Source organism: Anabrus simplex, chromosome 5 (genome assembly GCF_040414725.1).
Source record: "Anabrus simplex isolate iqAnaSimp1 chromosome 5, ASM4041472v1, whole genome shotgun sequence".
In the NCBI taxonomy this organism is placed as follows: domain Eukaryota; kingdom Metazoa; phylum Arthropoda; class Insecta; order Orthoptera; family Tettigoniidae; genus Anabrus; species Anabrus simplex.
In genome coordinates, this window is record NC_090269.1 from 274,776,291 (window position 1) to 274,794,836 (window position 18,546).

Consider the following 18,546-nt stretch of genomic DNA (forward strand, 5'->3'; position numbering starts at 1 on the left):
ATTTTATACATTTTGAATGTAAATCATATGTCCAATGTATACAGCCCCTTAAAGTGAGCTTTGTTCGTTGAGGGACTATCAAGAATAAATAAATAAAATGCTATATTAAGATATTAATCCCCTTCGGGTATTAGAAATGATAGCTCGTCAAATACTGATTATAAAGAATTTCGTGATAAAAAGCAGCTTTATAATGTTTCCTGCAATTGCTTGTTCACTATTAATGTGATACGATGTGGCAGAGACTCGAAAGCTGACCGTAGAGAGCTGTACGTGCTGGTTGTAAAGAGGCACATGGGTTTCATATTACGAGGGGCGTTGAGTCTGTTTGTAGCAACTATCTGCTGTCATAAGAGCACGAAACCATGGATATAATAGGAGTGTTCAATCTCTGTTCGATATTCTTGTTTTCAGGTGAGTAGTATTTAAACACACTGCAGTTATAGAAAGGTTAAATTATTACCACGACTTGGAACAAACTCCACACTCTTCTGTCTTTAACTGATTTCGAGAGCATTGGGTCTCTCAACATCTTTTCTTTCCTCCATTCTGTTTCTTCTTATTGTGAATGCTTAAACAATTGTTCTGTTGTGACTTAATCATACTGCTAACTCACCATTTGCGATAAATCTATCCATCTTTACTTTTAATACCACATGTCAAAGGCTTGTATTCTCTTCCTTACCTCCTAGAATAGCAATATTGTATAGTCCTATTCATACTATGCCACGTCCTAGACAATGTCTTTCATTACCACTGTGGCTCAGTGCTAGAGTGCTGACCTCAGAATTGCAGGATCTCCAGTTCAAAACCGGCCGGGGTAGTTAGGATATTTTAAGGGTGGAAAAAGGTCTGCTCAGTACTTTATGTCATACGATGTAGGCATGTAAAGGATCTCTAGTGACACATTTGGTGTTTACACCTAAAAAGAAAGTTAATAATCAGCCATCGATCGCCCAACAGAAATCTTTTCTCCCTGCCGTCTGGTACAGTAAAATGGAACGTCGAAATTGACAGATGGCGTCAAAATAAAAACATGTACATGGTAGTTGAGATCATCATTATTATTATTGTTGTTATTATTATTATTATTATTATTATTATTATTATTATTATTATTATTATTATTATTATTATTATTATTATTATTATTAACCCCGGTATCGAAAGCCAAGAATAACGACTGAGAGGATCCGTCGTGGTGATCACACGGCACCTCGTAATCTGCAGGCCTTTGGGCTGAGCAGCGGTCGCTTGGTAGGCCATGGCCCTTCGGGGCTGTTGCCCAATGGGGTTTGTTTTTTATTATTATTATCACTATTATATTCGATTACAAAGCACCCAAATTTACTATTAATGTACAAGTCAGTTTGAAGTACACAAAATATAACATGTGATATCATATTATACAAGACCAATATTTTGCAATGTCCAGTGCGCTCGGAGTGGCTTTTAGGAGATCATCCCCTGTTCAAGATGTCGGCCACTGAAGCATGTGGCTCGTGGTTCGTTCTTGTCCACATTCACATCTTATATTACTTGTCTTAAACCTCCATTTCTTCACGTTATCCCTGGATATTCCCACGCCCGATCATATCCTCTTCAGGGATTTCCACACCAGCCATCCTTTATTATTATTATTATTATTATTATTATTATTATTATTATTATTATTGTATTATCAATATTACGTCGTGTGTTTGGGACGATGGAAAAGGTAATTAAAAGGGGTGGTCCTCTACGACTTAAGACTGTTATTCGCTTCCGACCCGACGGCATTTGATTTGTGCGGCTTGGTAAGTCTTTCAATTTCACGCCCTTCATGAAGACCCACTTAGTCTTTCGATAAGGTGCAAGAAACAGAGAGTGGCGTTATTATTCTAAGACGTATTGAGTCCTTTAATATGCATAAAGTTGAAGGATGTAGTATTGGAATACCGTCGTTGATGGAGCGCATTTCTTCACGACGTCTGCTCTCCCTCAGTCACAGGCTACTCTCACCTGGATAATATACCTACATACACAGATCGAAACGTTGATTTCGGTAATATCACTACGGCTTCTTGTTTACTGTAGTGGCCTCTCGATCAAAGATTTTGAGAGTGTTTTGGATGAGAAAAAAAAACCTGTTCACTGCAAGCATACGTCCTTGTATTATCTACAAGAATTTATCGGTTCATAAATTTCTATACTGAAAAATCTACCTGAATAAAATTTCCAGAATATACCATAAACTACAGTAGGTATACGATTTGTGGATATTTTGAAGGCTGGAGAGGTATCAACGCAATACTACAAAGACGCCCCTACTAAAGGTACAATTTGCAATAAATCTGGGTATGTTTATGGAGTTCAAATTTTAAATGATTGGTGTCATGAATTCCTACCGTCAGCATGAACTCAAAACGGCATAAGGTCCATTTATTACACTCTTCTAATAAGTAAACATACCGGGCGAGTTAGCCGTGCGGTTAGAATCGCGCAGCTGTGAGCTTGCATCTGGGAAATAGTGGGTTCGAATCCCATTGTCGGCAGCCCTGAATATGGTTTTCTGTGGTTTCCCATTTTCACACCAGGCAAATGCTGGGCTGTACCTTAATTAAAGCCACGGCCGTTTCCTTTCCACTCCTAGGCCTTTCCTATCCCATCGTCGCCATAAGACCTATCTGTGTAGGTGCGATGTAAAGCAAATAGCAAAAATAAATAAATAAATAAATAAATAAATAAAAAAATAAATAAATAAATAAATAAATAAATAAATAAATAAATAAATAAGCACTGTCGTCTGTTATTATTACTGTGTTGTCTTCACAGCTAAGTCAGTGAAAAGACTGGGCTTACTTTGTTTTCTTGAGTTCTTCGTATGTGGAAACAATTGCAGCGTGGAGTACTTCTCCACATTTATTTCGATACTAACCGTTAGATAGCTAAGTATAAATTAATATACTTCCAGTTTTACATCTCGAAGTAATGTTTCACTCATCTTGCCCGCTAGGAATCGTTTACTGAAAATTATTATTATTATTATTATTATTATTATTATTATTATTATTATTATTATTATTATTATTATTATTACGGAGTTATCCGCGGTAGTTAGAGGTGAAAGAAGGAGCTGGGATGAATAGGTCTCAACTTACGAAATTAAAGTTAATTTAAAACTTTAACAAAGATCAAGAAATAACAAGAATAACAGGTACTCAGTAGCATATCAACAAGTTAAGGATGTACAATTACAGTTTATTAATGGATTTTGGGCTTCGAGCCCCAGATTCACAATCCCTGAGCAATGAGCCCAACTTTACTTATGAACAAGGTTCAACAAAGGGGCAGAAAACCCCAATCATGCCAAGGAACTCTTAGCTCCCAATTACCCAGTTAAGCCTGCTCGAGGCACACAGAAACCAAATTTAAGAAAGAGCAACCCACTCTTAAAGTTCAAGCCTATTCAAAGGCCACACCAAACTCCACCTTAAGCTGCCCTCCAGGCACATAAGAATAGGGGTAAAAATACCCAACCTACTGAGGCCTATACAGTAAAGAAACAGGACAATAACATGGCCCCAAAATACCAACTTGAGAGGAGGCGTAACTTGCACTCCTAATACACCTTTTTAAAACCTATTTGGCTCTTAGGCCGCTTATGCAAGGGCTAATCCCATACTACGGAGGTGACACGATAGGAAAATTTATTACATTATGAAGCGAAGAAAAACGGTTATGAAAACGTAGTCACCTCAAAAACAATATGAGAGGGAGCTCGAGAGGGTTAGGCACTCTCTATCCCGATTTGTAGTTAAAGAGACGGAGTTTATACCAAGTGTCTTTTACATTTTAAAGGAAGGTTACATGATAAAAGTTTCGAACCTGCCCCGAGGGTTAAACTGCTGAGCTAGCGAGTAAAGAAGTTATTAAAAGGCCATTACCTGATGGATGAACTGCCGCCTGAAGAAAGAGGCGCTTCCCGCCCCCTGCTACATAATCACACTAAGAAAGATGTTACTGAAGTGGCCCGGAGACCAGAAAATCAGCAGTTTAAATACCCTCGTGGAAAATTCGAGACGTTTCATGAATGAGAATCCACACCCCCCTCAACTTTATTGGCTAGGATCAAGCAACATATCCATATCGGAGAAGACATACGTTATTGGTCGAAAATTAATTAGAGGAATTCGGGATTGGCTAAATTCAAAACAGGCGGAAAGAGAAGGGTTATACTGCGAACCAAAAAAATGGCTGGAAGAAATTTAACAAAGAACAAACTTATGAACACAAAATTTCTCAAAAAACAGTTCCTTCACTTCGCACTAGGGTGCACAATAGTAGTTCTTCAGTAGTGCCATCTAGAAGAGAATGTTCACACTTCTCACTACAGAGAAAACAAATATAAATCGAAAAAGACACAGTTCAGAACTCTTCAAAATTTACAATAGCGACATCTTCTGAGAAACTTTAGAATTAACATAGTTGTTAAAGTTCAGGCTTCCTCCAGTAGAGGAGTTTCAACTGGCGCAATGTTTGAATTAGCGGCGTGGAAGTGTACCGCCCGGTAGAATTATTATTATTATTATTATTATTATTATTATTATTATTATTATTATTATTATTATTATTATTATTATTATTATTATTATATTTTCCTTTATTCGTAGTGGCGAAGTTAGGATTCATGATCCTCTCTTACACTTAACCACACTTCTTTAACAGTGTACAGCTGAGAAAAATATTCATAATCTTATCCTACAAATTACCATTGCGAACTAGATGTAACATGAGACAAAATAACATAAGCACGACAAATATTCTTAATCTTAGAAAGAAGTAGTATTTAAATCAACCAATTTTTCAGTATGCACTCTGGCAATTGGGATGTTCGATCTGAATATTTGAGTTAAATAATTGCAAACTTAAAGGACGATTCAGTCACTACGATGGTCGAGCTTAATAGCTGTCATTCCTGCAGAAGATTCGAGAAAATGCTCGCTATAAATGTTGGATCAGTCTAAGCGATTTAAATCCAACCTTCAAACTGTGATAAACACAATGCAGTGATGATGTACTAGGGGGTACATGTCTCTCCACATGCTATAAATGCCGTCCTTGGAATGACAGCTAGTGTCTTCGAGAGGTGCAGTATTCGGCGAGCCCAATGACGCACTCGGGAAACACTGGTTATTTTTACGATGTTACTATTTTCTTCTTCTGAATATTATTGTTAAATCTTGGTAAGATGTTTATTTTACAGGCATAAGCTAATTTATATTGTATGTGTGCTTGGATTTTTTTCTTCAGAATCTTCAAGAAAAGACAACGAGTTTCGCCAATAGAAATTTAGAAGTATGAATTTAAAATAAGTATAACTGGATGAATAGTCTAGACTGCAATTACGAACAAATTAGAAAATATTATCAGACTAATTGCTGCTTGTATATGTTTCTAACTTTGAACTTTGATGAAAACTTGAATCGAAAAATCTTATAATTCTCTATGAGATTTGAATGGAATTAACTGAGTTGAGGATTCTAGAATTCTTTACAATTCTCATCCGAGACCACCTGGCTGTATATTCAGTAGCATTAGTGTCTAATAGATCTAAGCCTTGTTCGAGGCAAGCATTTTTTATGCAACTAATTTGTAGAACATTATTTTGGAGATTTATATTAAAGTTGTTGTTGTCGTCTGAAACTCGTAATTCAAGTTATGTTGTTTCATTTCTAGTTGTTTCTGGCGATCCTGAGTGCACTCCGCTCACATATCACGAGGCAGCTGCTCAGAAGTTACGTAAATATCTATTCTGCAATTACGATAAAGAGACGACTCCCATCAAGAACCAAAGTACCTCACTGGTGGTGGATGTCGAACTTAACTTGGATGACGTGCGATTTGTGAGTATAAACGCAAACTTTAAACGTTAGCGATGGGCATAGATTTCTTGAAACACTAACATGGACACGAGCTATCGACCGATTAAAAACTATAAAATACGCATGATCATCTTTAATTTGTCAGATAGCCGCCCCTCTTAGAAAATCAAATTGATCGTATCAGTTTACACGGAACAATAATTATAATTGAAGACCTGCACGGAATAAGGATGTAACCAACAAATTTTTGAAAAGTGAAATTTCAGTGGAAATGCTGTGGTGTCATCTTATGCCCTACATATGAACTTGAAGCTAGTTTATAGCCAGCAGAACTTTGTCCTCCGTGGTGTAAGGATTGAACAACAGTCAAGATGATGGACACTGCTTGTGATGGTTCATCATCAGGTGTAATAGATCATTTAAATAAAGGCCATAGACGAAATGACACCTACATTTTGAAATATTTTATTCACATTTTTTTCTGATATTGTTTTTTACACTAATATAATTTGCTACCAAGTCAGGTACAGGACTTCTCTTCTGTTATATACAAATGTAAGATATACTCGCAGGTCATTGTCCATTGTATCTCTTCCACATCACACATATTTTTAAAACCTTACATTATAACAATAAAATCTTTTTAAATAGATGAACTCATTTGTTCACTTGCATATACATTTGGTTCAAGTAATGTACATCATGAAACAAATGTGTACCATGAGATAAACCCCAAAAATAATTTTCCTTTCTCCTGAAAACTTACTGATTTGTTGGCTGCATCCTTATTCCGGAGAGGTCTTCAATTATACCAATGCACTTTATCACTTTCATTGATTTAATTATTATTTTAAATATTATGCCTTATATGTTTTATTGCTATAGGTTATCATACCAATTTGAATATTAAATGCATCCGGGAGATTGTGGGTTCGAGCCCCACGGTCGGCAGCCCTGAAGATGGTTTTCCGTGGTTTCCCATTTTCACACCAGGCAAATGCTGGGGCTGTACCTTAATTTAGGCCACGGCCGCTTCCTTCCAACTCCTAGGCCTTTCCTGTCCCATCGTCGCCAAAAGACCTATCTGTGTCGGTGCGACCTATAGCAACTAGCAAAAAAAGAACACATGAATGTTAAATGTTTTAGACCTTTGTTACATTTGTGTCTGGTGAATAACATTGCGAGTTCTCAATCAAGATTGGCCGGTGTAGTATAACAGGATCGATAACTTTTCACTGAACTCTGTTTCCACCTACAAGCCATGGATGTATGGTCACTCGGACAACTATAAATCAAAATTATTGTTTATCATCATGGCCATATTCATATTATGGGCAGATTGATGAATACTGGTGATGGACCCATTGTGTCAGGAAGGTATTTTAAACGAGCAAACACTGAGAGGGATAAGCGAGGAAACAGACGAATTTACTTTTCCCCCATGGTCAAACAAAACATCATCCATTGTTAAAGGTTAAGGGATTAGTTAAGATGTTAAACTATGATACACAAAAACCGAAGTGATAATAGTACTGACAGGGAGTGTTATATTTATTAATCATGTGGACAAAATGATCAGTCCCTCTCAACAGTGGATGGAAAAAAATCAAGTTTTGAAGTGTACATAGAGATTATTTTTAAATGAAAGAAGATTTTTTAACACCAAGGAATGTTGTGCTTATTAAAAGAGAGTACATGTATACGTCCTCTAAGAAATAACTACAAGTTTGGATGATTCATAACGATCTCTTACGGTACCTACGTACTTCATTATGGGATTAAGAATGTTCCGAGGTATCTGTGGAACAGCAGAGGTGAAAGAAGGTGCGGGCTAGAATGGGTCTAACTACAAGGCCACAAGATGAATTTAAAATTTCAATAAAGGTTATATTTTCAAAAATATCAAAACTTAACAAGATTTAACAAAGAGCTTTAGACTTCAACAAAAAACAGCGAGTCGAACAATAACCAACCATCCGGTCCAAGACCAAGAAAACAATTTTCCACTAGGTGAAATAACAATGAAAGGCAGGTACAAGTATAATTTTACCAGTACAGGGATTTTTTTACAAGTTTTTGGGCTTCGAGCCCCACTTTCACAATCCTTGAGCTATTAGCCCAACTTTACCAAGGTACAAATTTGAACTAAGGGGCAGAAAACCCCATCATACCAAGGAGCACTTGCTCCTAATTACCATGTTAAGCCTCCAAGGGGCACTCAGAGATCAAATAATGAAAGAGCAAACCGGCTCACAGTTACTCACGCCCTTTGAGGGCAGCCTCAGCTTTTACAATCACTTGCCATACAGGCACGACTTACAAATTTAAACAGGGGTATCTCTTACCCAAGCTACTGGGCCTTAATGGAAAAAAGACTAGGTTAATAAAAACGGCCCAAAACGCAAAAGGAATGGAGGCGTGAATTAGCACTCCTAAAAACACATTTTAAAACCTAAGTGGCGCTAGGCCGATTACACAGGGGCAAATCCCAATCTAGGGAAGTGACTCGTATGAGAAAACTTTAACACATTAAGAAAGAGAAGAAACGGTTATGAAAACGTAGTCACCTCAACTTCAAAATGAAGGGGAGCTCGAGAGGGTAAACCACTCTCTATCCCCGAATTACAGTTCAAGTTATGTGAAGTTTTTACAAGGATTGAAAAGGCTTACATATTTAAAGATATAGGTTACATATTAAAGGTTTCGAACCTTCCCCGCGAGTTAAACTGCTGAGCTAGAGAGAAATAAAGATGTTAAAAGGCCATTACCTTGTTGAAGAGCTGCTGCCTGAAGAACGAGGCGCTTCCCGCCCCCTGCTACATATTCACACACCGAGAAAGATGTTATACGAGTGGCCCGGAGACAAGAAAATCAGCAGTTTTTATACCATCGTGGAAAGTTCGAGACCTTTCATGAATGATAACAAACCGCCCTCAAACTTTTATTGGCCACAGTACACAGTTACATACAAAATTGGAGAAGAAAGCCCCGATTGGCCGAAAATTAATTACAGAAATTCCTGATTGGCTACATTCAAACCAGGCGGAAGGAAAGGATTAATATTGCCAACCCACAAATGACAGAACAAAATGAATACAAAATTTCTCCAAGAAAGTTCATTCCTTCACACCAGAGCGCATTATCATAGTTTTTGGTAGAGACATCTGTTAGAGAATGTCCACACTTCTTGATCAATGAAAAACAAAAGCAAATCAAAAACACACAGTGACATCTTCTGATAAACAGTAGAGTTAGTTCAGTTGTTAAAGTTCAAGGTTTCTCCAGTAGAGAGGTAAGTTAAGGCGGAACATTCAAATAGGCGGCGTATAGGTGTAACAACCGGTACAAAGAACATTAGGAAAGTATTTGTAAATGTATTGAGAAAGACAATAGCTGATGAATGAGGCAAATAATTTTAAGTGTACAGGCAAAATAATATTTTTATTTATATCTGTAAATCATACAAAAAGGATCAAACCGTATTTTAAAATTTTGAAGTGAGTAACTTCTTAGCATCCCGGTACATTCCTGGGTTCCATTTGCAATCCTTTAACACAAAGGCTAATCCCAACCATCCCTTTCAAGGTAAAGGATAAGAAACGATGATGATAAATTAATTATAGATTTGCAATCCTTAAACACAAACGCTAATCCTGACCAATTCTTTCAAGGTAAAGGCTAAGACGACGAGGATAAATTAATTACAGCATTAGTATACTTGAAAATGCATTCGGGATATATGGGTTCGAATCCCACTGTCGGTAGCCCTGAAGATTGTTTCCCGTGATTTCCCATTTTAACACCAGGCAAATGCTGGGGCTTTAAGGCCAAGGCAGCTTCCTTCCCACTCCTGGCCCTTTCCTATCCTATTGTCTCCATAAGACCTATCCGTGTCGGTGCACCATAAAGCCAATTAAAAAAAGTAGTCTACGTGAAACATTCCAGACTCTCCATTTCACTAGAGATATTCCCGACCTACATTTTCAAAATTTGATTACAGGGTTATCAGGAAATAATTTCCAAAAGTACAGCCTAAACCCTGTTGTCCCAGTTAATTAGAACCGGAGGTACTTCAGATAGTAAATTATTCGTATAAGGCTGGTCCTGTAGCAAATCTTGGTTTTAGGTTGAAACAAAATTTCCGTTACAAGTGAAATTCAAATTTTTAATTTATTCAAAATGTTTTATAAAAATAGTATTTTTGTGTCTGTAGTGTACAACAGAATAGGCTCTAATAAACGTTATAAATATCAAGTTAAAATATATGTGCAATAAAAACCAATCCCGTATTGTTTGTTGTTTGAGCTTGTTACTCCTCAGCTCGCCACTACATTACGCCACCGTCTTAACCAAATAGTGCGCTGTTGACTCATCGTTCATTATAGGTCAGGTAAAGTTTTCATTATAGAAATGTATGAACCAAGAAATTCCTGTATGTAATACAAGGACGTAGGCTTGCAGTGAACAGTTTTTTTCCCTCCTCATCCAAAACACTTTCAAAATTATTGATTGGGAGTGCACTGCAGTAAACGAGAAACCGTAGTAATATTACCGAAATCAACGTTTGATCTGTGTATGTAGGTATATTATCCAGCTGAGAGTAACCTGTGACAGAGGGAGAGAAGACGCCATGAAGAAATGCGCTCCTTCAACGACGGTATTCCAATACTGTGTCCTTCAACCTTTTGCCTATTAAAGGACTCAATGCGTCTTAGAAAATTATTACCCAAATAATAACGCCACTCGCTGCTTCTTGCACCTTATCGAAAGACTAAGTGGATCTTCACGAAGGGAGTGAAATTGAAAGACTTCCCAACCCACACAAATCAAATACCGTCGGGTTGGAAGCGAATAACAGTTGACTAAAGGAGGTCGAATAGGCAAGTTGACAGTGACGAAGATGACTCAGTGCTGGACTCACTGTGGGGGGAGGGGGAGACCGTAGTCACCAACCAACGGTTCCTAACAAGGGTCCATCAATCGATGTTAAGAAAATTTGAAACCAGCAGTTCAAAATAACTTCACCCCTATTGCGCACAGACGAACTCCACTCGCTCATCTTTACTGCCATGTAACTCGTATATACGTGCACGATAGGATATAATATTCGAGGGTTTTACATATTTCAGTGTGCTCTTTCGGATGGTGTATAAATCGGTTTCAAGTTTTCTTAGCATTGATTGATGGTCCCTTGTGAGATGTTTGATAAATTTCCTGGGATTAATACCGAGTGTGTAACCAGTGATATTTCACATGCAGGTATAGTAGCACATGAAGTACGAATAAATTTAATTTCAACTTTCAAAAATTCGATTTCCTCTGCAAACATGGAATCTGCGGAGACCGAGAGTCAACCCTGATTCAGGAAAAGTTCGTTGCAATAAAACTACAAAGATATTGAGTACTTGTGTATGGAAACATCGTATGTGAAATATTTCAGCTTAGAATTCTGGCCGATCAGTTTCTGTCATCTAAAATTTAATATTATGAGAGTTACACCAAATAATTTTCATTCTAAAATAAATGCTCAAATATGTGCTGCGGGTCAGTATTTGTCCGACAACGTCGTCGCATAGCGGTATTTTCAGGCACACCAACAATTTACTGTTCGATTTTCAGCAGAAGATTAGTAAGTCACTTTCCATGGCTAAATGGTTAGCATGCTGGCCTTTGAACACAGGGTTCCCGGGTCCGATTCCAGGCAGGGTCTGGAATTTTAACCATCATTGGTTAATTTCGCTGGCACAGGGGCTGGGTGTACGCGTTGTCTTCATCATCATTTTATCCTCATCACGACGCGCAGGTCGCCTACGGGAGTCAATTCAAAAGAACTGCACCTGGCGAGCCGAACATGTCCTCGGACACTCCCGGCACTAAAAGCCATACGCCATTTCATTTCATTTCATAAATCACTTGAGTGTCACTTACACTAGGTGAGTTTTAAAGCTCATCACCATCGAGTAAAATAGCACGTGAGTGAGTTCGTTGCCGCTAGCGCATCGAGTGTCGATTACATGCAGCTAGTAAACTCGCCCACTCGCCAACCAGACTTCAGCACGAATAAGGAAATTGTGCTTTCAGGAACTCGATCAGGTATTCTAGAGACTTTGAATGAATCACCAGCAGCTAAGTTCTGTAGCGTTTCTTCTAGTTTTGTGTCAGTCGGTATTGACATTCTCATTCAGCTTTCTTGCTTTTTGATCATACCACCAATCATCTAAAATATGAAATAGGACTCATTCTAATTTCACAATATTCCGATAGACTATAAGATCTTCATCGTTCACCTCTTTCAGTTAAGTGTAGGAGGCATCATATTTTGCTCTTCTTACACAGGCTTTCACCCACACAGGTCTAGATTTCTTCTTTGCTTGTTTGTTGTTTGTCGTTTAGGGACATAACATCTAGGTCATCGGATAATTTCTTCTTTTTCCTTCTTTCTAACTCGTTTCGAAGTGCAAGGGAAACTACTTCTAAACTAGGTACTTCCGTTGATATTTTGCAAACACTAAAACACGCAGCAGTTTCGCAATCTAAGTACAAGGCGATCAGATTCGATATTCGATATGCTCTATTCCGTTCACATTTGTGACACATACATCCATAATCATTATAGACCGTTATGCCTTTCAGCGTTCAGTGTGCGAGCATATGTGGATTTACTAAACGTCGCCACAATCCTCTATTTGCAACTAGTGCTGTGGCCCCATTTAGTTCTATACCAGTACCTCTTATCTTAAAATCGTTAGAAAGTGAGTCTAACCATCGTCGTCTTGGTCTACCTCTACTCCTCTTACCCTCCATAACAGAGTCCATTATTCTCGTAGGCAACCTATCCTCCTCCATTCGCCTCACACGACCCACCACCGAAGCCGGCTTTTGTGTACAGCTTCATCCATTGAGTTCATTCCTCACTTAGCTTTTATCTCCTCGTTCCGAGTACCCTCCTGCCATTGTTCCCACCTGTTTGTATCAGCAATCATTCTCGCTACCTTCATGGCAGTTACTTCTAACTTATGAATAAGATATCCTGAGTTCAACCAGCTTTTACTCCCGTAAAGCAAAGTTGGTCTGAAAACAGACCGATGTAAAGATAGTTTCGTCCAGGAGCTGACTTCTGTTGTGTGTGTCTTCCGCATCGTAAGCTCTGCGCCTAGAAGCTCCGCAACCCGCCGAAGCACCGAAGTTTCTAGCAGCTACGAGGTGTCTTCACTGCGCCTGGCACGCTCACCGATGACGTCAGCCAGCGATATATAAGGAGCTTCGTTCCGAGCCTCTTCAGGACTACCCCAATGTTCGACGACCAGAACACACCGCAAGTCAGACACGGAGGCATTCCTCTTAAAAACGTGTTTTGAACAGGTGGACAAATTGCTGGCCGTGAGGTTTCACCTCTGAACATTGCCTCATTATCCTGATCCCCGTAGCCACGTCGAGCCCCGAGTTCAGCATTCTGCTACTCCCTTCAGTCCTCACCAGTGCTCCGACGTCCACCTTAGCATTCTACTATTTGAATAAATTAATGCAAGTTCTTTGCAAGTATAAACCTAGTACCAGCATTCTGCCTCTCTCTAAAAGTTACGCTTGTAATTTCACAGAAGATAGTTTTCGACTATCAGGACAATTTATTAGTGAAACAGACTATCTCCTCAAGATAGAACTAAGTGTATATAGAACTCTCGTATTGTATAATTGTACTTATAATAGACAGACATTCAATTTAAGATTTAATTTCAACATTAACTGCGTGCATTCAAACAAGTTTCAAGAGGAATTCAGTTTTATTTCTTATATATATTGTATCAAATCATTGAAACAATAAACTTTATGTTGTGTCACTGTATACCAAGTTCCTTGTATACAACAACTTCATTCTTACAGAACACTGTATATCGCAACTGCGAGCTCACTGTATTAACTATACTACACATTGATCCAATCTCACTTAATATATTAGCATCCTGGGAGAACGTACAACCTTAATACTTCAAATTATGTAACCTGTTCCAGCTTTTTATCACCAATCTGATATTCACTTTTATTGAATTTCTTACCTACTGACATCAGTTTAGTCTTCGAAAGGCTAATTTTCATACCATACTCATTGAACCTATTTTCAAGTTCCAAGATATTAGACTGCAGACTTTCGGCACAATCAGCCATTTAGACCAAGCCGTCAGTATAGAAGAGACTGCTTACTACATTTCCACCTAACTGAATCTCTCCCTGCCATTTTATACATTTCAGCAGGTGATCCATGTAAACTACGAACAGCAAAAGTAAATGAATACAACCTTGTCTAACCCATGTAAGTACCCTGAACCAAGAACTCATTCTACCATCAAACCTCACTGCAGCCCAATTGTCAACATAAATGCCTTTGATTGTTTTTAATAATCTACCCTTAACTCCATAGTTCCCCAGTATGGCGAACATCTTTCCTCTCGGTACCCTGTCATACCATATGCTTTCTCTAGATCTACGAAACATAAACACAACTGTCTATTCCTCTCGTAACATTTTTCACTTACCTGGCACATACTGAAAATCTGATCCTGACAACCCCTCTGTGGTCTGAAACCACACTGGTTTTTATCCATCTTTCTCTCATATAACTTACAAAATTTATTCCACCTACTCAATACTGATCGCACCCTCCCCTCCAAGATGCCAGTGAATACTTTGCCTGGTGTACTAATCAATGAGATACCTCGATAGTTGCTGCAATCGCTCCTGTTCCCTTGCTTATAGATAGGTGCAATTACTGCTTTTGTCCAATCTGAAGGTACCTTACCAACACTCCATCTAATCTTACTACATGAAGCCATTTCATTCCTGCCTTCTCCCTATGCTTCACAATTTCAGGTCTAATTTCATCTATTCCTGTTGCTTTATGACAATGGAGTTTATTTATCATCCTTTCCACTTCCTCAAGCTTAATTTCACCAACATAAGTTTCTTCCTCCCCATGAGCTTGGTTGTTCGCGACACCACCAGAAATATTTCCTTTTAAGTTAGGAATATTTTTAAAATATTCCCTCCACCTCTCCAGTGATTCCCCGAGATATATTATGGGTTCACCTGAATTACTCAAAACACAGTTCATTTCCTTTTTCCCTCCATTCCTTCATTACTGTAGTGAAAGGTTTCTCTGCTTCTTGACCTAGCCTTTCCAGGTTATTACCAAAATCTTCCCACGACTACTTTTTGGATTCAACAACTATTTGTTTCGCTCTGTTTCATCTACGTACAATTCTCTGTCTGCATCGGCCCTTATTTGGAGCAATTTCTGATAAGCCTTCTTTTTTATATTTACAAGCTGCTTTCTCCTCATCATTACACCAAGATATTCGCTTTTCCCCATCTTTACACACAGTTGTCCCTATGCATTCCCTTGGTATTTCTACTACAACTCCCCTATATGCCACCCATTCTCCTTATATATCCGGAACCTGCTTACTGTCCACTGCTCGAAATTTCTCACTAATCATATCCATGTTCCTCTGTACAATTTACTTGTCCTGGAGATTGTCTACCCTTATTCGTTTGCAGACAGATTTCAATTTCTCTATCCTAGACCAAGAAATATTTATTTCACTAAAGATCAGATAGTGATCTGTATCATCGAAAAATCCCCGAAAACACGTAGATTCCTAACAGACTTCCTGAATTCGAAGTCGGTTAATATATAGTCCATCATGGATCTGGTACTCCTAGCCTCTCACGTGTATCGGTGCATAGCTTGAAGAATGTATTCGTAACTGCTAAACCCGTAACTAGCCCAGTAGTCTAGCAAACGCTTCCTATTCCCACTAGCTTCCATATCTTCCCCATATTTTCCAATCATCCTTTCATATCCTTCAGTTCTATTTCCGACTCTCGCATTATTATTATTATTATTATTATTATTATTATTATTATTATTATTATTATTATTATTATTATTATTATTATTATTATCATTATTATTCTCGTGTCAGATACATGAAAAAAAGAAAACAGTTACAATAATTTCAAGTAACATTTAAATAATCTTGGACCAATACAACGCTACTTCGAGTCCTCTCTTCGTAGCTCGATGCAGGTCATCTTGCGTGCACAAAGATGGACACAGCGGACACTGAAGCATATGCTGGATGGTTTGATCTTCTCCGCAGCCACACTTGGTGTTATCGCCATTGATGAAGCCCCATCTTGCGAAATTAACTTTGGACCTTCCCACTCCTGATCTCAACCTATTGAGAGATTTCCAGATTGTCCAGCTCTCATTGCAACCGGGTGGCAAACGTTCCTCAACCGCCATCTGCTCAGAGCCTTGGGGGATCTTCGTCTTCCATAGCTGTATCCTTGCCTTCTCAGCAGGTACTATAAGTTCCTGAGATGTTCGTAGGAAGCTCTTCCTAGATTCCAGTCTCTGTACTGGAAGCTCATGTCCATGCAGTAGATGAGTACTTTCGTGCTTAACCTTTTTCCTTTCCTTATTCGTAGCTACTTCTCTTCGCACACCGGGTGGTGCTATCTCTGCAAGACGATAGAGATTTTCAGTTGGAGTAAACTTTAGACAAGCTGTAACAAGTCTGCAGGTCTCATTAAGTGCTATGTCTACCTGTCTGGTATGAGATGAATTGTACCAAACAGGGCAGGTTTAGTGTTTAGCTTAGTGTTCATGCAGCGTTTCTTGAATGTAAGAGCTCTATCAAGCGTCACTCCTAGGTATTTTGGAGTTTCACAGTATTGTAACTCAACACCTGACCACACTATATGCAGCTTACGATGAGCTTCCCTATTTTTCAGATGAAAGGCACAAGCTTGTGTTTTCATAGGGTTAGGCCTTAACTGGTTTGCCTTGTAATAGGATGACAAACTTTCGAGGGCGATGGTTAGATTCCTTTCCACTGTCTCAAAGTCTGTACATTGTGTTGCCAGAGCAAGATCATCAGCATACAAGAAACTTCTGCTATTTGGAGCTATCGGCTGGTCATTCGTGTATATATTAAATAGGATTGGTGCCAGCACACTTCCTTGAGGTAAACCGTTTCTTTGTGTCCACCGACTGCGCTGGCCTTGGATGTCCACAAAAACCTACGGTTCTGAAGAAGGGTTGCGATAAATCTGGTTATATTAATAATTTCGTGTGGCTATTTCTAGCCGAGTGCAACCCTTGTAAGGCAGACCCTCCGACGAGGGTGGGCGGCATCTGCCATGTGTAGGTAACTGCGTGTTATTGTGGTGGAGGATAGTGTTGTGTGTGGTGTGTGAATTGCAGGGATGTTGGGGACAGCACAAACACCCAGCCCCCGAGCCACTGGAATTAGCCAATGAAGGTTAAAATCCCCGTCCCGGCCGGGAATCGAACCCGGGACCCTCTGAACCGAAGGCCAATACGCTGACCATTCAGGCAACGAGTCGGACATCTGGTTATATTAATATCCTTGGACAGATTGTAGACTTTAACTAACAGAAGTTGATGGTTGACGGTGTCATACGCTGCGGTCAAATCTACAAAGACTACACCTGTCACCTTGTGTCTTTCAAAGCCATCCTCAACGAATTGTGTAAGATTCAGTAGTTGTTCAATGCTGCTCTTACCCGGACGAAATCCAGCTTGTTGTGGTATGAGGAGAGGGTCAATCATGGGTTGAATGCGATTTAGGATCATCCTTTCCAGTAATTTATATAGATGACACAAAAGGGTAACAGGTCTGAAGTCTTTAGGATGATTTCCTTTCATGCCAGGTTTGAGCAAAGCAATTACTCTACTTTTTCGCCATGTCTTTGGTATCTGACCTCTGCTCACACATCTATTGAAGAGTTGCAGAACCCATTCTTTGGTTTTAGGCCCAAATTTCTTTATCTGTTCTACTCTAATGTCATCTAGACCCGCTGATTTTCCATTTTTACATTCTTTGATGACTTTTTCCAACTCCAACATGGTGAAGGGGACAGTGAGGTCACTTCTTTCTTCTTGAATCTTCCTCTGTATTTTTGGCCTTCGGATTTTATTGGTTGCTTTCCCATTTAAGAGCAGTTGGTGTGCTATCTGATTTGCAGTAAACATTGAAATGTTGGGTAGTCTTCGTTGGATCATTGTTAAGGTGTTTCAATAATCTCCAGGCTTTATGGCTATCTCTCGTAAGATCTATACTTTCAATAGTTTTCATCCACTGATTCCATTTTGATGTTGTCAATGATGACATGAGATTGTTCCCAACTTCCACTATCTTTTCTCCTAGGGGATTTTCTTCAAACAAAGTTGCATATTCCGTAAGCTGGGCAACAAGGTCTGAGGTAAGGCCTGGGACATACCACGTCCGACAGCCTCTAGGTATGGACATTCTGGAGCATTTCTTTACGGCATCAACAAAAGTATCCTAACACTCTGGTGTTGGCTGGATGATGGACACTTCAGCATCTAACATCTCTGCAAACTTTGACCAGTTTGCCTTTTTGAAGTTATACCTCCTTCGGAATGGAACACTCTGTGGTCTGACTGCTGCATAAATCTGGCACATTATTGGTCTATGCTGCGTGTTAGCTATTGGGTTGCAGACATACTTTACATATTGTTGGCTAATATTATTACTGCTGAAAATCAGATCAGGGTTATATCCTCGTCTCCATCTGTCACTGTTAAATGAAGCTGGTAGTTTAGCATCATGAATGAGAGTTAGGTAGTTTGCTT

At 39.0% G+C, this 18,546-nt stretch overlaps 1 protein-coding gene across 1 annotated transcript in view; it reads left to right on the forward strand.

Annotated features, from left to right (window-relative positions):
- Nucleotides 1-312: 312 nt before the first annotated feature.
- Nucleotides 313-18,546, forward strand: part of LOC136874833 (neuronal acetylcholine receptor subunit alpha-9) — a 48,313-nt gene continuing 30,079 nt past the window's right edge. The window contains exons 1-2 of the mRNA XM_068227817.1: nt 313-414; nt 5,719-5,885. Of these exons, the coding sequence (XP_068083918.1) occupies nt 366-414; nt 5,719-5,885 (216 nt within the window). The 5' untranslated portion in view covers nt 313-365. The remainder of the gene's footprint in view (nt 415-5,718; nt 5,886-18,546) is intronic.